This window comes from Engystomops pustulosus, chromosome 1 (genome assembly GCF_040894005.1).
Source record: "Engystomops pustulosus chromosome 1, aEngPut4.maternal, whole genome shotgun sequence".
Taxonomy (NCBI): domain Eukaryota; kingdom Metazoa; phylum Chordata; class Amphibia; order Anura; family Leptodactylidae; genus Engystomops; species Engystomops pustulosus.
Window position 1 is genome coordinate 229,660,863 of NC_092411.1, and position 23,761 is coordinate 229,684,623.

The following is a 23,761-nucleotide window of genomic DNA, read 5'->3' on the forward strand; positions in this document are numbered from 1 at the left end:
TTATGATTATCTAATCAGATGCAGCTGCTTTTTCTGACACTGTTTCTGTGTTAATATGCAGCACTACATGAATTCATTTCTAAATATCACAGGCGCTTATGGACTAACTGCGGCTGCTGCTAAGTTTTTTTTGTTACATAGTTTATAAATTCCACTTGAATGATACGTATTTTGGTAAGATATGTCTGATTTGTTTTTAAAGAGTTTTTCAAGAACCAACCTATCAGTTGTAGACCTACCCAATGTAGACCTACCCATGTGAATTGTAATGATTCTAAAATGATTTTTATGTAATTGCTGTTTTCATCTCAAAAATTATGATAAAACAGAAATTATAAGTATACATGTGAACAAAACGTTACTTTGTTCTAATTTTTTATTATTGATTTGATATGCTTCTGACCCAGTCATATTTAGTGCTCATAATTCGAGAATAGACATAGCCATATTAAAAACCAGATAGTGTGTTATTGGCTTCTGTTGGAAGGGTTTCTGTTATGTATTTGCTGCACAGGTATGGTACATGTATCAATCTGTCTAAGCCATACAACTAAAGTTATTTACAACAGGAATGCCCTGCGCCACATTAACTGAAGGTTTTAGACCATTTTTGGTAGTTTTCTGACTCATCCAAAAAAAGGGCATGTTTTCAGTAACTAGGGGCGTGACTGGACAGAAAATAGCCTGTGTGCCAGTAAATTCAGTCTGTGCACCAAAAAATTCAATACTTAATACTTCAATAATTAATTTGAAGCAGCAGAGAACTATATAGGTCTACTCTGCACTGGTCTAAAGACTGATACATTAATACATCTCCCCCAGTGTGTGCCACCACTCTGAAAACTTCTCAAAAGATGTTGCCTAACCTCCTAGGACTATAGTAGACCCAAATTCTGAAAAATAGCGAAACATCTTTCATCCCAATGTCTGTGAATGGCAAATTACAGCGGTGACAAACCAGTGGCACTACAGTGACATCACAACTGTGTTTCCGTTAGCTGCTTTGACATAACAAGATCTTTATCAGGCAGGTCATTATGGGGTGACATCAAAAGTGTGTTTCCGTGAGATAAGCTGCTCTGCCATCCCAAATCATTCAGTTAGTTAATTGATTGTGATATAAAGTTGTAAAAGTACGTTTTAATTAGTGTGTGGTCTGCTGACATTACAAGTAGCATAAGATTTGTTCACTGGGAAACTGGAAGATACTCTGTTGGATCCACCCACCACAACAGAATACAGCTCAAAGGGTATCTATACTTTACAGTTTTGCATAAATTAGTAGTGCAGAGGATAATAGTAAACTTTATAATATACTTTGTTAAAGAAAAATGAACATTTGTCTTTTTTCCTTTCTTCTCCTTTTTAGCAATTTTTGTAAATCAGCTTTTTGTTCTGTATCCATCTACAGCGTAGAGATAAGGAACCTTAAAAATGTGTCTAATGACTTAACTCCTTAGAGAAAGGCACTAGATAGTCTTTGTTGATGCTGAATTACTATTCTACTTTTCTTTTGCCGATATTGCACTCTTCTTCTGTACTAGGAACCACTGCAGAGAACAGAGCAGATTTATCAAGTTGTCTGAAAGTCAGAATATTTCTAGTTGCCCATGGCAACCAATCACAGTTCAGCTTTCATCTTACTAGTGCTCATGAATATTGTAAAGGGGAGCTGTGATTGGTTGCCATGTGCAACTAGAAATGTTCTGACTTTCAGAAAGCTTGATAAATCTGCCCCAATGTGCTAACAGTGACCTTAGTGTCAGAAAGTTGTCTGTACTGGTTAAAATGCAAGAACAGACAGAACTTATCAAATATGCACAAAGTAATGGTTAAGTGTTTGTTTTCTGGGGGTTTCAGCTTTGTAACTCACCGCTTATGTAAAGAAAAGATGTTGCTTATTAAATGTGGATAAAGCAGCTGTTACTCTAAGACGTATAAGACTAATATGACATGCAGCTTTATGGACTTGGAGTTAGTGGAACAGTGGTGTAACTATAGAGGTTGAAATTGTTGCAGTTGCCTAAGGGGAAAAGCCAAGGGGAACTCACAAGACGCTTTACAGCATTTTAATCTTCTTTAATATCTCACAATTGTAGCATCATAAATCCTTCAAGCCACCGTATCTAAGCTGCTATTAGGTAAACATCCACCTTACATAGATGTGAGTCACTGTACATAGCAGACATAATATAGACATTTACCTTAGATAAATGTAAGCCACTATATCTAAGCAGGCTTTTTATAGACAGCTACCTCATAGGGAACTAAGCTTCTTTATCTAAGCTGTCATCATGTAGACTTTCACCTTTCATACAGCTTACCTGTTGTGGCTAGAAAAATGTATTATTGATGTGCTGTTTCCAAAAAAATATATACATATATATAGCACTTTGGGGAATAAAGTACCCACTCTTTTTTACATTTTGGTGTGCAACCTATTTTTTACTTTTTGTATGAAGAGGTGGAGAGTCAAACCACTGAGAAGGGCGAGTACCCGGACTTAAGTCCTGTAAAGTGGTGGAGCTGTGAATTTGTTTAATATATATATATATCTCTTTGGGGTTGAACAGGGAAACATATCCTTTGCCCTGTGCCCCTAATTTTTTAAGACCCTGACAATTAACTGGGATACTATTACTGCTTTAGCGCATCATATGAGCTACTGAAATGTACAGTTGGCCAGGAAGAAAAGTTGTTTGGAAGCCCAGAGAAAATCTTTTTTCCATTTCCATTAAGTCATGGTGCTTTTGCTTGGTGCGCGTGTATGTTTTTTACTCTTTAACTTTTGAATTTCAACATTGTTCTACAACTTGATGGTGTTGCATATGATTAGGTCTGCTTTTATCCAGATATGTATAAACATCAAAAAAAATTTATGGATAATAAATGTTAAAGGGGTATTTCCACAAAGGAAAGTTTCTTGTATGTACTCAGCACATCAAAATAACACATTCTCTAAGTCACTACACATTTCACAGATATAAATACAACCTGTCTCTATCAGTCCTGCTGTACACAATTTCAGCTGCCCCTAGATCCAACCCTGTAACTTCAGACTTAGGGTCGGGCCGCCATCTTGATTTTTGTGTGAGTTTTGCAGATGAGATTTCTGTGTCTTATGTCTGTAGCCACGCCCACTGCAGTCCTAGCACAGAGCTCACACTGGCACATACACCGATTCACATCCTGGCAGAAGATTGTGAGAAGAGACAAGCTTAAAACTACAAGCTACAAGGAGATAAGTGATCGGAGGCAAAGGGAATGCAGGCACATAGCTGTGATCTGTAGCAGAGCCCACAGTGTAACAGTGTAATGGTCTATCAGCCTCTGTGCAATAATCTCATGTATCTCTGATCTGTCTCATCTCTTTGTATGTATCAGTGTGTTAGTGCAATGTCAGAAGCCAGATGAAAGTGTATATACACCTGTGCCCTGATAATCTGACCACATTATCAACCCACAAAACTAGATGGATTATAATATGTCTGGGAGTTTGCGCTGAGCACCATAGAGAGTGATAGGAGCTAAAACAGCAATTAAACTGAGTAAAATTAAAGTACAGTAAAGGGTTAAAATAATCTTTATTGTGTTAACATCACTAGGGGATTGAAATGTGAGAATTTTCTTTCTCAGGAAAACCTCTTTAAGATATGCTTCTTTAGTAGTAATAAGGACTACGAGCTTTAGAACCACATCTTTATTAGGCAAACCATAACCATACACCCTATGACCACTAATGATCAAAAGAGTAATATACACTTTAACTTTAAGATCGAAATCTTACTTGTGTAAATAGTATCATTGTTGCTCTGAAAAAGTTTTTCAGCAAATATGTGCATTGCTTTATGTACTGTAAAAACATTTGACAATATCCTCCTGACTGAAGTCTGAAATATTCAGTTACATCTTAACATGAAGAGGCTTTTGTCAAGGGATTATGGACTGTTCGATTTGACCTTGCTAGCAATATAACACAAACATGACACCAGCCGTCATTGTTTTCAGCCTGGCTTTTTGCCGTGCATTGCAGATATTATTACAGTGAATTCCTCCTAGACCAAGTGATCCCAAGCTTTTCTTCTTTCTCTCCTGCCCTATCTTCCCCCTACCTGTTTGTTTTATCCTGAAGTCTCACTTGGGTAATGTTATCTATTCTTTCTCAGCTTGTTGCCTTTTCATGATCTAATCTTGATGTGTTCCTCATGAGATATTTCTTCTTAACACAATATAAGTAAACTCTTCTATTCTGTTAACCAGGGTAGTGCTCAGAACACTTCAGCTCTCTGCAAGATATGAACAAAAATCCAACTCAATACCACTTAAAAATGTGAATCTCAATTATATATGCTTAATTTTGTTGACTCTTTGGCTTTACTTAACAGGCAGACTGTGTATTATATAATGTGAGACTAGTGATACAATAATAAATGTACCATATATACTCAAGTATAAGCCGACCCAAGTATAAGCCAAGGCCCCTAATTTTACCACAAAAACCTGGTAAAACCTATATTTTTTTTACTCTAGTATAAGCCGAGTTTGGGGTTTCAGCACATTTTTGGTGCTGAAAAACTATGCTTATACTCGAGTGTATGGTATATTTGTTTGCAAGGATCAAAAGCTCATTTTTATCACAAGGTATGGTTTATAAAGGAAACTTAGTTTGTGACTATTTAACCAGCAGCATGCTGTTATCGCTTTTATCCAGTTAGGCTGTAAGGCGCCAAACCTGCTTGCTTATCACCGAGTGTATATGTTGCTCGGCAGAAGGAAGCAGAGTGGAAAGATATACCTTGTAGTGTCCTTCCTGTGTTTCCTGCAAAGAGGATACCTCTGTCTTCCAGTAAATGTCTATGGATACGTTCAGCCAAGACATAGCCTGCCATATATGCTGAACATATCCATAAATGAGATGTGAATGTTACCTTAACCGGTTAAGGACCGGGCCCTTTCCTGTTTTTTCATGTCCATTTTTCACTCCCCACCTTCAAAAATCTATAACTTTTTTATTTTTACACGTAAAGAGCTGTGTGACAGCTTGTTTTCTGTGTAACAAATTGCACTTCATAATGATGGTATTAAATATTCCATGCCATGTACTCGGAAGTGGGAAAAAAATTCCAAATGCAATGAAAATGGTAAAAAAACGCATTTGCGCCATTTTCTTGTGGGCTTGGATATTACGTCTTTCACTGAGAGCCCCAAATGACATGTCTACTTTATTCTTTGGGTCGGTACGATTAAGGGGATACCAAATTTGTATAGGTTTTATAATGTTTTCATACATTTACAAAAATTAAAGCCTCCTGTACAAAAATAATTTTTTTGATTTTGCCAACTTCTGGCGCTAATAACTTTTTTATACTATGGTGTACGGAGCTGTGGATGGTGTCATTTTTTGCTAAATTTGATAATATGTTCAATGATATCATTTTTAGGACTGTACGACCTTTCGATCACTTTTTAGAGATTTTTTTAGATTTTTCAAAATGGCAAAAAAGTGCCATTTTCGACTTTGGGCGCTATTTTCCGTTACGGGGTTAAACGCATTGAAAAACCGTTATCAGATTTTGATAGATCGGGCATTTTCGGACGCGTCGATACCTGATGTGTTTATGATTTTTACTGTTTATTTATATTTATGTCAGTTCTAGGGAAAGGGGGGTGATTTGAAATTTTAGGTTTTTTTATTATAATTTTTTTTTTTAAACTTTTTTTTATTTTTATTTATACTATTTTTCAGACTCCCTAGGGTACTTTAACCCTAGGTTGTCTGATCGATCCTATCATATACTGCCATACTACAGTATGGCAGTATATGGGGATTTTCTTCCTCATTCATTACAAAGTGCTATCAGCACATTGTAATGAAGGGGTTAAAACGAAATAGCCTCAAGTCTTCGGAAGACCCGAGGCTACCATGGAGATGGATCGCCGCCCCCCGATGACGTCACGGGGAGCGGCGATCCTAGGTAAGATGGCGGCGCCCATGCGCTGCTATCTGTTTGAGGCTGCCGGCAGCTTTGCTAGCACCGATCGCGGATGTTACCGGTAAGCCTTTGCTGCAATATGCAGCAAAGACTTACCGGCTATGGAGAGGGCTCAGCCCGTGAGCCCTCTCCATGCAGCGCGACGCGACCGCCGCCGTGAATACACGGCGGGCGGTCGCGAACCGGTTAAAGAGAACCCGTCAGGCAAAATAACCCCCCTAAACTAAATATATTTTCATAAACTGCCATTAGAGAGCATTGCCTCTATCCCTTCATTGTCCCTCTACATGTCTGTAAACCTAAGCAATGAGGTCCTAAAGCTGTATGCAAATGACCTGTGAAATATCCAATGAGTCATTAGCATATTCAAGCTGTCCGGCTTATTCATGAGTGGGAAGCACAGCCACACACCCCCAGTGCTTGCTGACAGCCTATATAATGGTGTAATGGCTCCTCCATGTGCTTGCTGGAGGCCACCCCCCCCCTGCAGCCTGTGAGTGTGTATGTGAAAGATACAACAGCTCCAGGCAGCCATGTTATAGCAGAACATGTCAGGTACTTGGGTAGCTGATGTCTGTGTCTCCCACATGTGTATTAGGAGGATGCAGCATGTCAGCAGATCTAGCACACACACTAGCCATGCTTTACTATACATTACACACAGACATGAGCAGGGGGAGGAGAGGGGAGGGGTAACAGGGGTGACATCACTGCCTCGGACCATGTGACCAGCCTCATTTACATAATAAAGAAAAGATGATTTTACAATGATTAATGTATGAAGTGACTAGCTAAAGTCTGGGATGGAATCCTTGTGAGCTGCTCCTACAGGTAGTGGTGACAGAAATAATGACAGAGACCTGATGACAGGTGTCCTTTAAGTGAGTAAACCACATTAATCTATGAATTTGGGCTGTTGTAAGATGAAGGGGTTTGGAATCCTAAACCACAGCTTCATACAGCTTCAAAGTGGTACTTTCACATCCCCTTTCAAGAATAGCAGAAACCGCAAATTAAAGGGGTTGCATGGCCTTTCTAGGTAAAATATGAAAATTAGAGTATCTCTATTCATTTGTTTCCAAAGTCCTCCAACTGTTTGGGGTGTGAAAAACTGCTTTTTACCTTTTAATCCTTCTGGCTCTGTGCTCCACTGTAAGACTGCAACTCCCAGGATCCACGCCTCCCACGGAGCTGTGTACACGTGTACACTGCACATAGTGTTCCCCGATCGACTGCTTCAGCGTCTGCTAATCTATAAACAGTGGAGTATGCGTGTACCCTCTCGTGTTGATGTGAGAGAGCGGCCGCCGAGCACAGACATCGCAAGACCCATGCATGACTGGGATCTGCAGTAAGTCTCCTTGTTGTATCCTTGGAGATTGGGGTGTTCGCAAATGCTGTCTGGGAATAAAACATTTGTTTTATAACTCACAAGCGCCTAGGAATTGTTTATAACATTAAATTAGTGATAGTTCTAATCAGGGCCGCATCTGCCATGAGGCGAGATGAAAATCTCGCCTCAGGCGGCAGAATGCGGGTCCCTGTAAAGGGCGGCGAAATTTGCCGCTCTAAAGTGGGCGATTCGGGTGTCCATTAACGCCCGAATCGCCCACCAGCTAAATAAATCGCGCCTGTCTCTTTAAGACACAGGCGCGATTTATATGCGGAGCGACGCAGCGCCTTTACGGCAGCTGCGCGCTCCGTCCTAAGCAGTGACACAGGCGTCATGACGTCATGCGCCTGTGTCACTGCGGAGCCGCGGCTCACAGGAAGACCGGAGTGAAGGCCGCGTGAAGACCGGCTGCTCACCGAGGGAGCAGCTGCCTGCAGGTGAGTATGATTTTATTATTTTTCAAGTACTTTAATTAAATGTAGCTAATAATTAATACTGGGGGGGGGGGCGCTATATAGGGCTAGAAAATGTTTAATACTGGGGGAGGGGGGGACGCTATAGATATCATATGGGGCCATAATTATTTTATACTAGGGGGGGGGATGCTATATGTATTATTTGGGGCCATAATTATTTTATACTAGGGGGGGGGTGCTATATGTATTATTTGGGGCCATAATTATTTTATACTAGGGGGAGGGGATGCTATATTTTATTTGGGGACTTGGGGTTATAATTATTTTATACTGGGGGGATGCTATATGTATTATATGGGGCCATAATTATTTTATACTGGGGGGGGATGCTATATATTATATATCACTAAGCTGGGGGCTGTATATGGGATATATGGGTATATGGGATACAGTATATTACTAAGCTGGGGGGATGTATATGGGATACAGTATATTACTAAGCTGGGGGGTGTATATGGGATACAGTATATTACTAAGCTGGAGGGCTGTATATGGGGTACAGTATATTACTAAGCTGGGGGATGTATATGGGGTACAGTATATTACTAAGCTGGGGGATGTATATGGGATACAGTATATTACTAAGCTGCAGGGGCTGTATATGGGATACAGTATATTACTAAGCTGGGGGGCTGTATATGGGATACAGTATATTACTAAGCTGGGGGGATGTATATGGGATACAGTATATTACTAAGCTGGGGGGATGTATATGGGATACAGTATATTACTAAGCTGGGGGGCTGTATATGGGGTACAGCATATTACTAAGCTGGGGGGATGTATATGGGATACAGTATATTACTAAGCTATGGGGGCTGTATATGGGATACAGTATATTACTAAGCTGGGGGGATGTATATGGGATACAGTATATTACTAAGCTATGGGGGCTGTATATGGGATACAGTATATTACTAAGCTGGGGGGGCTTTATATGGGATACAGTATATTACTAAGCTGGGGGCTGTATATGGGATACAGTATATTACTAAGCTGGGGGGGGCTGTATATGGGATACAGTGTGTTACTAAGCTGGGGGGATGTATATAGGATACAGTATATTACTAAGCTGGGGGGATGTATATGGGGTACAGTATATTACTAAGCTGGGGGCTGTATATGGGATACAGTATATTACTAAGCTGGGGGGCTGTATATGGGATACAGTATATTACTAAGCTGGGGGGCTGTATATGGGGTATAGTATATTACTAAGCTGGGGGGCTGTTTATGGGATACAGTATATTACTAAGCTGGGGGGCTGTATATGGGATACAGTATATTACTAAGCTGGGGGATGTATATGGGATACAGTATATTACTAAGCTGGGGGGCTGTATATGGGATACAGTATATTACTAAGCTGGGGGGATGTATATGGGATACAGTATATTACTAAGCTGGGGGGATGTATATGGGATACAGTATATTACTAAGCTGGGGGGATGTATATGGGATACAGTATATTACTAAGCTGGAGGGGCTGTATATGGGGTACAGTATATTACTAAGCTGGGGGGCTGTATATGGGATACAGTATATTACTAAGCTGGAGGGACTGTATATGGGGTACAGTATATTACTAAGCTGGGGGGATGTATATGGGATACAGTATATTACTAAGCTGGGGGTGGAATATGGGATACAGTATATTACTAAGCTGGGGGGCTGTATATGGGGTACAGTATATTACTAAGCTGGGGGGATGTATATGGGATACAGTATATTACTAAGCTGGGGGGCTGTATATGGGATACAGTATATTACTAAGCTGGGGGGCTGTATATGGGATACAGTATATTACTAAGCTGGGGGATGTATATGGGATACAGTATATTACTAAGCTGGGGGGATGTATATGGGGTACAGTATATTACTAAGCTGGGGGCTGTATATGGGGTACAGTATATTACTAAGCTGGTGGGCTGTATATGGGGTACAGTATATTACTAAGCTGGGGGGCTGTATATGGGGTACAGTATATTACTAAGCTGGGGGGGGCTGTATATGGGATACAGTATATTACTAAGCTGGAGGGACTGTATATGGGATACAGTATATTACTAAGCTGGAGGGACTGTATATGGGATACAGTATATTACTAAGCTGGGGGGCTGTATATGGGATACAGTATATTACTAAGCTGGGGGGCTGTATATGGGATACAGTATATTACTAAGCTGGGGGGGGCTGTATATGGGATACAGTATATTACTAAGCTGGGGGGCTGTATATGTGGGGCAAGATTTTATTTAAGCTGTAGGGGATCTGTATATGGAAGCTGTATATAATTTAATTGGGTGGTGAATAACGAGGCCTTTAAATATATGAGAGCAGGGATAATGAAGGGATGTTTTATATGTGGGGAGAGTGCGGTCAGTTGTGTTGTGAGGGGTATATACTTCATACTGTAAGTGACTGTGGTATTTTTAGGGACGCCGGGTGGGTGCTGCACGGAGTTGAAGATATCCGGCTGTGAATTCACCTTTGATACATCATGGATTGGAGAACCCGGAATAAAGTCCTCCTGATGGAAGAGATTGTCATCTATAAGGTACTAGATGCCACTAATGTCTCTCAGATCCTGCAGTCAGTCACACAGTGTCAGGGAGCTGTCTGTAGGGTTGTTAATTGTTAGTAAAGTTTTCCGCATTTACTTAACAGGGAGCGGGGGGGGGGCAGCATTTTAATATTCGCCTCAGGCAGCAAAAATGCTAGAATCGGCCCTGGTTCTAATTATCGTTAAGGGTAAAGTTTAAGGGCAATTTGTTTGACTCTACAACCCCCCAACTCTAAACAAGGAATTGAGTTTAGTTAACAGAGTAGGACATACCATCTGATGGTAACAATACACAGTAAGGACCCTTCCACACTTGCTTATTTCACGATCGTGTTCTGCGCATGCTTTTGACACGCAGAACTTGCATTTCACTCTGACCCATTGTAATCAATGGGCTTTTTCACACTTGCATTTTTCTTCACGCGCACATGCAGGTTTTTTAAACACGCGTTTAAATCTCGGCATGCTCTACTTTTGCAAGTCACGCGCGTGAAAAACGCACCATACAAGTCTATGGAGAGGCATCAAAAACGCATTGCACTCTGAGACACATGCAAGTCCAATGCAAGTCCAATGCAAGTGCAATGCGTTTTTAACGCATCAATTGCCATAGAAAAGATAGACCTCAGCCCTAAGTCCTTTCACGCGCAGATAATGCATTGAAATTGCATTGAAATTGCATTGAAAACGCGCGTGAAAAACTGAGACACTGAACAAACTCTGACTGAAAACTGATTGCACTCTGATGCAAAATGTCAGTTTTTCACTGACCAAACCCTGATCGCACCCTGATCAGACTCCGACGTGATCTGCAACGCAAGTGTGGATGGGGCCTTACAGTTGCATTCTAACTGTGCAACAGCAGCCACAAACAGTGTATCCCTTTCTCTCTTACTAGCAGGCTTATAGGTGGTATCACAGTGCCGTCTAATGTTAACTCCGAAACTAAAAGACCGGACCAAATGGTAATAAAAAGGATTAATATGCAAAAAGCTACAATTTAGTAATGATGTAGGCTCAATAATAATTGTGGGCTCTCAAGGAATACATAACAATACCAAAAAGCTACACAAAGAGAAAAAATGCCATTAAACTTCATACAACTCAATTTTATTGAAATATGGAAAGGATAAATACACAAGAATATGGTGCAAGAGAGTTCACATATATTGAAGCTAAAGTGCATGTGTAACTCGGATGGTATAGAAAACATTTTATAATAACAGAATCGAAAAGTGCAAGTGCAAAACATATCATAAAAACAAGATCACTGCAGAAATACCTACAGTGCAATAACGCCACCACAGAGCCACACTGCCTAGCACAAGCGCTGACATGTATTTTTGTCTATTATGCTTCAATCTATTTAAGGGGTATTCCCACAAAGACAAGTTTCTTTTATGTACTCAGGATAACAAAATTAAAACATTCTCTTATTCACTGTTATTAACCAAAATGCAGCATTTCACAGATATGAGTCCAGCCTGTCTCTATCAGTCCTGCTGTACACAATTTCAGTTGCCCATTTATGACTAAGGATCGGGTGGCCGCCATCTTGGATTTCTGTGTGAGATCATAGAGCTGAGATTTATGTGTCTCTCTGCAGTGTCTGTAGCCACGCCCCTTGCACGGAGCTCAGACACTCACTGATCACATCCTGCCAGGAGATTGTGAGCAGAGAGGAGCTACAAACTACAAGCAGATAAGTGATCCGGGGGAAGGGGGAGGCAGGAACATATCTTATAGATGTAGCAGAGCTCACAGTGTCTAAAAGGTATAGATAGCATGCATCTCTGATCTGTCTCATCTCTCTTTCTAGTAAAATGTCAAAAGCCAGATGAAAATATATACACCTGTACCCTGGTAATCTAACCACATTGTCACCCCACAGAAGTAGATGGATGATAATGTGTCTGCTTAGAGAGTCCCCACCCAGACCCTGGGATTTTGTACTGAGCATTCTAGAGAGTGAACTAAAACATTAATAAAGCTGAGTAACATTGTAAAGTAAGGGGTTAAAATGATCTTTAATGTGTAAACATTACTAGGGGATTAAAATGTGAGAATTTTCTTTTGTGGGAAAACTCCTTTAAGGTTGAAGGAAACACCAACAGTTAGTATAGGGTCTTTGCCCTTTTAGAAACAGAAATATATAAAAAAAAGTTTCATTACTTTAGGATCATACCATTTAATGGAAATTTCTTGTCCTCAGAAGTCACCAATACTTAACCGAATCAGCCTGGATAGCTGGCTTTTCATCATCTTCTTCTCAGTGGTGTATTGCAGTTCATTCATAGGAATCCACTGGTGTATTATGGAGGTTTACCGTTTCCAATGGATCAGCATTGTACTTAGATGTGCTGAGAACAGCATGACAAGCAGCAACACACTGTAGATGTACTGATAAACACACACATCGCAAACTGAGAAAACATTAGCTAGGACACAAGTGGATTTTCCAAAACAAAGAAATTGTAATCCCTGTATGATATCAAGCAAAAAACTTTTATTGTTGTTGCCAATTGTGTATTGGCAGATAGTTTGGCATGTTGCACTTGTTACTGTGAACTAAAAAAGAAAAATACACAGTATATATATTTCATAATTTTACATTATTTAAGACCATATTATTAAGAATGAAGCATATATAACAAAATAGACATGCTGGCTGAAAAATACCGTATTTTACGGACTATAAAGCGCACCGGATTATAAGGCGCACCATCAATAAATACCTGCTAAAACATCTAGGTTCATATATAAGGCGAACTGGATTATACGGTGCACCTGATTAGAAGGATGAATGATCAGCAGGTGGCAGACCTGTGCATAGTTCAAGGCAGCTGTTGTCTTAAAGTATGGTTCATATATAAGGCGCACTGGACTATAAGGCGCACGTTCGATTTCTGAGAAAATCAAAGCAGTTTTTGTGCACCTTATAATCCGAAAAATACGGTAGGTCACCTCTAGAAATACAGACTTGTTTCTATGATCCCCCATTTTAGAAACTCCTCCACATCTTTACTTTTTCCATATAGATTTTTTGTTTTTACCATTCTCGCTGTTCCTTTATTTATCAGCACACATAAATCTAAAGCCTTTATTGTTCAGATTCGCTTTTTTTCCCTAAACTGATTATTGAAATGAAAGCCGGTAGGAGTGAAGATATGCAGCTGTATGGTTATACACTACTTTAAACTATTTTCATGACATGCTAATATTGTGCAAAAGTAGAAATGATAAAAAGAAGCCCACTCATATTTCATGTGCACCGTAATGTAATCATAATGACAAGTAGAATATAAGTAACATGTTGGTTATGCCACGTTGGGAATGATTTTCATTTTTAGTAATTTGTTGAGTAAGTTATTTGTATTATACCCAAAAACAACATAAGCAAGAATATATACAGCCAGTTCAAGTGAAAAAATAAAAAAAAGGATGGCGGAACATGGCAATAGAAAAACAAATAAAAATTGCAAGGCCCTTCTTTCCAAAGTTGTTTTTCAAAATCGGAACCTGTCATCAGGTCACATATGAGAGCAAACTTTATCACATGAGTCATCATCATTATCTGTAAATTGAACTCTTACATCTCTACTTCCTCCCCTACCTCACAAAGACATGAGCTGACAGAAATCTTGGAGCACATGGTCAGCTAATGGCTGTATGAGTGAGAGGGTAGGGAGTATGAAGGGGGTAAGAGGGAGAAAAGAAGAGCAAAGAGCAGATAATGATGATGATTGCAGCCTTGTATTAGATGTCCTCATAACTTGATATAGTTTGCTAGTATGGAAATGTTTGCTTTAAGGGTTAACAAGATTGCACAGTCCAAACTGTACAAAACAGCCTCTAAAGTTTTTGGTAAAGAAGACAGCAAATCCATTATACACAACATGTTGGATATGTTATTGGTTGAGTGGGGTCTTATTGCAAAGAAACCAGGGCTTTTTTTAACCTATTTGAATGGAGAGGCAGGCATTCGATTATTCAACTGTTGGGGGTAACTCTACTCTTTTGCAATTCTCATACAGACGGTTTGGGCAGCTATGCAGCCATTACTCCATTTAGATGATTTTGTTGTGATTGGTGAGGGTCCTAGAGACTCTTAAACACAAAACTATCATTCTGCTACTGGTGATGCATATTGAAACATGTAAACAGCACAGTACTTTTAGCACAGAGGCACAAAGCTGGAAGTAGTTTCAGCAATGGCTTTAGTGATGTGTTGGCTGCTGTGGAAACACAGAGCCAAATGCTTTTGACTCCTTGTTTTTGAAATTAAAAAACTGATCAGTGTAGGTGTTGGGGGTCATCCCCAATAATCAGCTATTAATGTTATCAATTGCTGTGCCCGAACAACCTATTTAATGTACCTGAATATAACACTGCTACAAGTAAGAGAACAGACAGTTAAAATACTGTGCCACACATTGTAAATAATGGCACTCTACTTATTACCTAGCAGGATCTGTATGATGACTCTATTTATCATTCATGATTGCAGCGAGTGTCTTGCATTGCAATTAATGTGCCAAACTGAAGAACATAATTAATGTTACGGTATTAAGATAATTACAATAACCTTGTTTTTCTAAAATTATTCCTTTAGGATTTTGGAGATGATGGATCCTTATACATTACCAAGGCTACCACAACCCACATGGGGAATTACAGCTGTCATGCTGACGGCTATGATAAGCTTTATCAAACTCATATCCTGCAAGTGAATGGTAAGCAGAGTAAATCTAATTATCAGAGTACAAAAGTGGACCAAGTTTACAAGATTTTCTATTTAACTATTCTAGCAACTCGGCAATGACAAATAATGGGAATTATGGGAGTTCAAGAATGTTCATTAGCGTAAAGTCTGGATTCTGTAAGACAAAAATATATTGGATGGGTCTCACAAGTACAATGCACGTGACACCCTCTTTCCTGAAGTTGCAGAAGACAGGAGAAATTTTATTAAAACGTGAACATAAAACTGAAGGCCAATGATAAACCAAAATACTAGTATAGGTGGTACATGACACTTTAGAGATAGGTCACCAAAGGTGGGTTTTCTGCAACATCTCAAAGTAAGGACTGCTCAAGACCATGTTTTTATGAGGCAGAAATGTATAATTTATAATTTTTATAATTTTTAAAATGATTTTGACATTAAGAAAAATAAGTAATTCAAGTAGATTCTCTTCCCTCCTTTTCAATATTTTGATTACTAGACTGACTTGCAAAAATGGTGTGGATGCATTTATAAATAGATTACCTCTTCCAGGGTTTTGTGAAGGTCAGTTGTTCTTTCTGTCTGCAATAAAGCCATAAGCATATTGATTAAAAAGGGTCGAATGGCAAACTAAAAGCCTTGGTTGTGTCAAGTAGCAAACACAGGACATTTCTTCTTATACATAAAATACAATTAAAAATGGAATGCAGAGCAAAAGGGCAACATGTACAGAGAATATTCAGTAGCAACAGCATGAAAATACAAAGACACAGCAGAATGTATAAAGCTCATCAATGCAGGGAAATGACTAAGTTTATGGGAAGAAGTGAGTGGAAACATAGTAAAACAAAAATGCCATAAGCCATGACACGTCCCTTAAAAAGGCTTTCTGCCCACATTATATTTTGATACAAGTTTTCTGGAACTTATCAGAACACCATAAAATAAATGAATTTGTCACAATTGTGTTGTGTTGGCTTTTTTTGGTCACTTACTGTATTTTCTTTCGTCATTTGTATACAGTATACTTATTATATTTTAAGGTCAATAGGAACATTAAGGGCTTTCTTAAATTCCATTATGCTTTTCAAGTGACAGAAAAACTGTCATTGTATATTTTAAAAAAAATCTAGGGGGGAACGCATTAGTTAACATTATTGTGCCTTAGTGATTCACATGATACATAGGTCATAAAATTGATAAAGTTGATTAAGAACATGGTTTACTTTAACTTTTAGACACGTATAATTCATGAAGTACAGGCGTTCCACCTACTTAAGGACACCCGACTTAAAGACGACCTCTAGTTAAAGACAGACCCCTCTGCTCACTGTGACCTCTGGTGAAGCTCTCTGGATGCTTTACTTTAGTCCCAGCCTGCAATGATCAGCTGTAAGGTGTCTGTAATGAAGCTTTATTAATAATCCCTGGTCCCATTGCAGCTAAAATTTTGAAAATCTAAAAAAAAAAAAATAGTCTGGAGTTACAATTACAAAATATACAGTTTCAGCATACAAATTCAATGTAAGAACAAACTGATGGACCCTATCTTGTACGTAACCAGGGGATTATTGCAACTTTCTCAATCACCTAGCAAAGTTAGTCACATAGTCTTCCAGTGTGGCTTCTGATATATGTTGATAATCTAGATGTGGATGGATGAAAAAAATCAGGCATAGGGAAAAGATGAGAGGAAGCTGTAGAATTTATGACTTTTTGTGACTTTAAAAAAAACTTGCATGCCTGACATATCACCTTAAATTAAACAAGTTCAAAACCCAGAAAACCCCAAAATACGCAAAAATATCCACACTAACCATAAATGACCCCAAAGAGGTTTTTTAGAGGCTAAAACTGATGAAATTGCTGCCTTTTAAGGCTACCTAAGTCTTTTTTTTATCAGGCATGGTCAAACTATCAGTGTGTGTAAACAATAGTAGCAGTATACATTTTTTTTAAATCAGCAAAAAAAAATCACAATTATTTCTGTAAAAACACTCCCATCCCCACCAGGTATAGGAAATAAATGAGAGTTCCTGATCTTCTGCATCACCTGGCCTCGCATTTACAAGTTTAAAAAGTTATAAGCTTTTCAAGAACCATCAAAAGTGTGAACTGCTAAAACAGTTTCTCTTCTCTGCACATTAATGGATCAATTGCTTTTTTCCGTAGTATTTCTATGTCCTTTTGTGTATACATATGTGTTTCTTCTGATATTGTGAGACCTAAATAGACTAGAAAGGTTGTAATTGTTGTCATACTTTTCATGTGGATAATAAAAGGTATCAATGTTTGAGGACTCTCATGTTTCATCTATCTAACCACTGGCTAACAATGGACAAAGAATATTTTTTCTTTAACAATAATCAGTAGCTGGTATTAACTCATGGCCACTTCACAAGGCTGGAATGTAAAAATCAAAGATTTCTCCTCAGATAAACTTACATGCTCCAGAAAATTCACCTTCAAATTGTATTACATTCCAGTCAATAACAATTGATTACAACAACCAGTGAAAAGTAAGATTGTGATCGAGTGTCAATCAGATACAATAAGCCCATGATCATTTGGACCATAACTAAATAAAATAGGAGACCAAAGATTTACAGTTTAGTCTACAAAACAGAACTGCGAACATTAAATAACCAATATCTCTACTTCAATTTTAAAAACTTATATCTGGTGGTTAAACTATGTGGTTTTAATAACGTGTATAATGCATTTAAGGGAATGCAGGGAACCTGTCAGCAAAAATTTACCTAATACATCACTGAGGTCAAACTATCCACACATCAGAACTCCTCTGCTATGTTTGGCATCATGAAAAAGCTTCAGGAGAGCCAGTTATTGATGTTCCTGGACATAACACCATTAATTACAGCAGAGGGAGCATTCTAAGGTGGTGAGAGCTTGACTTCAGTGTTGAATTTTCATCCTACAATACTTTATATAACCAATTTACATCTCACTTCAAAGTTGATTTTCTGGATGATTCTGACAAGCTGGGACAAAAAAAAGGCATGATCCGGAGGGTGTTTAACTCCTTGACAATATATTGGTAAGGGTTTGTTAGGTCAATTTTTACTGAAAGGTTCAATTTAAACAACCAGTATTTGTCCTTGCTGTATTACACATTTTTTTTACAATTACTTTTCTCCTTTTATAGTTCCACCCGTCATTCGAGTCTACCCAGAAAGCCAGGCCAGAGAGCCTGGAGTTACTGCAAGTCTTAGATGTCATGCTGATGGAATCCCTAAGCCCCAACTCAGCTGGCTCAAGAATGGAATAGACATTACATCAAAATTATCCAAGCAGCTAACATTGCAAGGTTTGTGGCTAATCTATCACTTTAAATACTTTGTCTTTGCTGTTTAAATTCCCAAAGTCTCATGTAATACTTGTGGAATGTCCCATAAAATAGGAAGAGACTACAGGTGGTCCCCTACTTAAGAACACCCCACTTACAGACGACCCCTAGTTACAAATGGACCTCTGGATTTTGGTAATTTACTGTACTTTAGCAATAACAATAAACAGCTATAACAGTTATCAGAGGTGTCTGTAATGAAGCTTTATTGTTAATCCTGGTTCTTATGACAACCCAACAATTTTAAAATCCAATAGTCGTAGAGAAAATTTTCACAAATACTATTTAGAAAGAAATGGACCTGTTTCCAGACAGTAATAGGCATGTGCCATACATAGAAAGGGCACAGTAATGTTGTACAACCATCCGCTCTTAACAACTAGCAATACCGAAAAAGAAAGGAAAATGAGCACCAATGGAAATAGTAAAACCACAATTTTATTAGGTATAATTAAAAAGGTAACATGTAACAAGACAGAGTGATTACGCAGCAAGCATATGTGGGTGCTTAGCAGTAGGAAACGTTCAGTGAGCTATAAGATTATAAATATATAGTAAGCAAAGTGCCAAAGTGCATAGAACTGAACATACAATAAAAAGTATTATTGCATCACAAGTGTAAGGAGTACACAGACAACCATAAAGCATAGTGGTAATACCTTAGATCCAGTAACAGTAAAGTGCACAGAAGGGCTGCTGCTCAGCACCTCCCCGACACGTGTTTCGTCCTCTCAGGACTTTGTCAACCACTATGCTTTATGGTTGTCTGACATACATGCAAATTCAGCTTAAGAACAAACTTGCAGAACCTATCTTGTATGTAACGCGTTGGCTGACTATAGTAGATTTGTCTATTGTTGCTGTATTTTCTTGCAAAATCATGTGTAAGCATAATAAATTATTTATATCATCAGTGACTTACCCTTTTTTATGGATTTTTTTTTTAAATTGAGGTTTGTCAGTTGTCTCTTTGGATGTCAGTGTACACATGTTTTCTTGATGTAACCAAGCATGCATGTGTTCTTGGTCGGGAGATGGAAAGCAGCCATTGTCAACCACCTCGGTTTTGATTTATTTTCCTGGGAACATAGGAATTAGACACATCGACATTCATATGCACAATTTATTTTTGCCATGTGTCATGAGGAACTCTATATGCATTAGATGGTTTGCAATTCCTGTCAAATTTAGTTTCAGTAGAAACAGTAGTCTAATGTTTTTAGTGAGCTTTAATGTGTTCACTGACGCAAGGGAAGTAGATGATCATCCCATGCCCTCATATTTTTATGCAATAGTTACATAAAAGCCATCTTAGTGTACATTCATACCTAGTTTTGGCATACATTCAGCATACTCCAAATATATATGCTAAACGTCTTCATAGACTTCTGATCATATGTCTCCTCACAAAAGAAACACTGGATAAAAAAATCACAGCAAACTGCACTATATAATCCTGTTTTCTGCTGGAAGGAGCAGTATGTAGAGGCCATCAAAGGCTATCGGAGAGGTGTTTCTCCAGTGATGTAGCTGTTCAAAAATGGACACCACAAACTTAGTCAGCAGCCAACCAGTGAGGAGGAGTTGAAACAGATGATGTATTTCTCTATCCCACATACAGTACAGCATTACCCTCCATTGTAAGGATATGTTGGAAATTCTCTAGATGTATCCTGACAATGGGCGGTACATTGACATAATATGGTACCTACAGAAAATTAAGTGTAATCCGACCTGACACAATAAAGAATGGAGTATGTGCAAATTTTCTTAGGGGGAAGGGGCCCCATTCAGAAGTCAGCCCTGCTTCTCTTAGTTACGACCCTGTTTCAAGTTGCAAGTTGACTTGGCTTACCAATAGTTATCATAAAGTAAGACAAGGCAATTGACTAGATGTACTAGTATATAAATGAATGTACCAGATTCAAGATCTATTATGAGCCATCATAACTGTCAGTACACCTAGCACATTTTTCACTGGCATAAGCTTGTGCTGACATTAATATATATATATATATATATATATATATATATATATATATATATATATATATATTCTCATCCGTCATCTACTCAAGTCATGCCCTATGATGTTGTGTTTTTATAATTTTTTATATAAATAATAATGAATAAGAGTTTGTTTCTATTATTTTTATTTAGATATCATAATTCTCAATGTGCTATTAGACTTCTTCACAATGAATTTCCATAAAAATATTGCTAAGTAATATAAGTAAACTACCCAGTTTCTGTCCCCAGATCTGCTATTTTCTCTGAAATAAAGTGTTAGAATGATAATTTACACTGTAGACGTTGTATTTATTCAAGGCTTCATTCATCACATTTTTACTTAAATACATAAGAATCATATTCTTCTAACTAGCCAGTTCCAATCATTTATTCTGTCAAGCCAAGAAAGTTTTCATTTTTGTATTTTTCCCTTTATAACTCTTTGATGTCCTTAATCCTTTTTACTCATCTCTCCCTTTTTAAAGAGTTGCTTAGACTGAATATATTTCAAACACCACTTTCAGTTTATAAAATCCAGTTGAAAATATAATCTGCGAAAGGTCTTTCCTTACATTATTGATTTTTAAGCTACTTAAAACATATATGTAGAGCTTGCACTTGTAATGAACAGATTTCAGGGAGGAATGTTTATATTTATTTATATTTGTTGCCAATGACAACATATGGTAATTATGTTTCTTAAGCAACATATACCGTATATTCCGGCGTATAAGACGACCTGGTGTATAAGACGACCCCCCTACTTTCCTGTTAAAAATATAGAGTTTAAGATATATTCGCCGTATAAGACTACCCCTTTTGAAACAGCCAGCTCCCCCTGTATATTGCCAGCCTGTACCCACAGTATACAGCCAGCCCCCCTGTATATAGCCAAACTTCCCCCCCCTAGTATACTGCCAGCCTGTACCCCCAGTATATAGCCAGCTGTTATACAACCTGGCGGCCCCCAATTGTGCAGAATGCCCACCCCCCCAGTTTGCATCCTGCCGCCTCCCCCTCTATATAGCCTTCCCCTCTAATAATAAAACAGCTTCTCACCTTTCCCGCGATCCACAGAAGCTCCGCTGCTACACTCCGGCCGGCGGTGACAGCTCATTGAGCGCTGGCGGCTCACAGAATATGACGTCAGCCGCGTGCCGACGTCATATTCTCTGCGACACCGGCACCCACGTAGCTGTCACCGGCGGCCGGAGCGTAGCAGCGGAGCTTCGGTGGATCGCGGAAAAGGTGAGAAGAAACATTACCGGCGTATAAGACGACCCCAGACCAGACTGAAGATTTTTCAGTCTTCAAAAGTCGTCTTATACGCCGGTATATACGGTAATTGACAATTTTAATGTCACAAATAACACCTTACAATGTACTGCCCATGTAGCAAGTTATTGAATGTTGTTTCTGTTGTGCACATTGACTTTTTCTGTAACATTACTTTGGCAAAATATTAATTAAATGATATTGAATTATGGATAAAAAGCTGGTATGTGCAATAACTTTCTGTACACATAAATAGTATTTTTAAGGAGTGATAGAAAATCAGTGTAACTATTCATGCTGAAGCCATATTCTTTACATTATAGACAGTCCAAAGTTCAAGAGTTATAAGGAAGACGGAGTGATATCTGTTATTTACAGAAATAAAAGCAAAGAAACATTCTCTTTCATCAGGGTATCATATAGATATGAATAATTAGGTTCTAGCATCCTTGGGTCCAGAGATATAATTAACTTGGGATGGAACCATAGCAAATGGGTCAGGTTTGGTATCATTATAATTCAGATATTCGTCCGCATCCAATGATACCAGATCCCTGACCCAATGACTTCCCCTTGAGAAGCTATGACTTCTCCAAGGTTATGAATTTAATACCAGGTAGGATGGCCCCCAAAGCCATCCTGCACCTAATATAATCATAACACCACTGATGCCCATTGTCTTTGCCTGTGGAATCTATTTGTCTCAAGTATAAGATAAGATAAGATAAGATAATCCTTTATTAGTCCCACAGTGGGGAAATTCACAGTGTTACAGCAGCAGAGAGGGTACAGAGAGTGAAGTACAAAGTACAAAATATGACAACAATAATATTAGGGATAAATGAACAAAAAGAAAAGGGGGATAAAAAGACAAAAAAGAGACAGTTTGATGTTTAGTCTGTGGATGGGACCTGCATGGACTGGTTAGGTGGGGGGCGCAGGTTACTTCTGTTTGGGCCTTGTTTGTTGAACTGCCTGATGGCAGCGGGGAGGAATGACTTACGATAACGCTCCCTCTCACACTTGGGGTGAAGCAGTCGGTCACTGAATGTGCTCCCCAATGCCACCACAGTCTCATGCAAGGAATGGGAGCTATTCTCCAGAATAGACTTCAACTTACACAGTGTCCTCCTCTCAGCTACCACCTGCACTGTGTCAAGAGGACCCCCCAGGACAGAACTGGCTTTCCTAATCAGTTTGTCCAGTCTGCTCCTCTCCCTAGCTGAGATGCTGCTTCCCCAACAGACTATGCCAAAGAAGATGGCTGGTGCCACTACAGCGTTAAAGAAGGTCTTAAGAAGAGCCCCCCGCACTCCGAATGCCCTCAGCCTCCTCAGCAGGTGTAGCCGGCTCTGACCCCTCCTGTGAAGTGCATTTATGTTCTCTGCCCACTCCAGTTTATTGTTGAGGAGGACACCCAAGTACTTATAGGACTTCACTGCCTCAATGTCTGTCCCATTGATAACCACCGGTTGAGAAGGAGGACTGTGCTTACGAAAGTCCATCACCATCTCCTTGGTCTTCCCAGCATTAATCCTAAGGTGGTTTCGCTGGCACCAGTCCACAAATTTCCGGATCAGTTCTTTGTACTCCCTGTCGTTCTCACCTGTAATGAGGCCGACTATTGCAGAGTCATCAGAGAACTTCTGGAGGTAGCAACTACATGAATTGTACCTGAAGTCTGCTGTGTACAATGTGAAGAGGAAGGGAGACAGAACTGTACCTTGAGGTGCACCTGTACTACTCATCACAGTATCCGACACACAGTCCTGGGCTCTCACATATTGAGGTCGGTTTGTGAGGTAATCTAGGATCCAACTAGAGAGATGGTGGTTCACTCCAGCCAGATCCAGTTTGTCCCTTAGTAGCCCTGGCTGTATAGTATTGAAAGCACTGGAGAAATCAAAGAACATTATTCTCACAGTGTTCCCAGGTTTCTCCAGGTGAGAAAGAGTTCG

General features: G+C 39.1%; 1 protein-coding gene and 1 long non-coding RNA gene across 4 annotated transcripts in view; one reads left to right on the forward strand and one right to left on the reverse strand.

The window, feature by feature from the left end:
- FSTL5 (follistatin like 5) overlaps positions 1-23,761 on the forward strand; it is a 335,086-nt gene that overhangs the window by 247,054 nt on the left and 64,271 nt on the right. For both annotated transcript variants that reach the window (XM_072120407.1, XM_072120416.1), the window contains exons 8-9: positions 15,038-15,158; positions 18,318-18,479. In XM_072120407.1, coding sequence (XP_071976508.1) covers positions 15,038-15,158; positions 18,318-18,479 — 283 coding nt within the window. The remainder of the gene's footprint in view (positions 1-15,037; positions 15,159-18,317; positions 18,480-23,761) is intronic.
- Positions 3,568-12,820, reverse strand: LOC140105606 (uncharacterized). Of its 2 annotated transcripts, none has more exons than XR_011850616.1 (3): positions 12,611-12,819; positions 7,116-7,394; positions 3,568-4,286 (listed from the first exon to the last, which is right to left on the reverse strand). It is a non-coding gene; the product is annotated as an uncharacterized lncRNA (long non-coding RNA). The 2 variants fall into 2 exon arrangements; XR_011850618.1 differs by lacking the exon at positions 3,568-4,286 and adding an exon at positions 6,958-7,028 and having other exon boundaries at positions 12,611-12,820.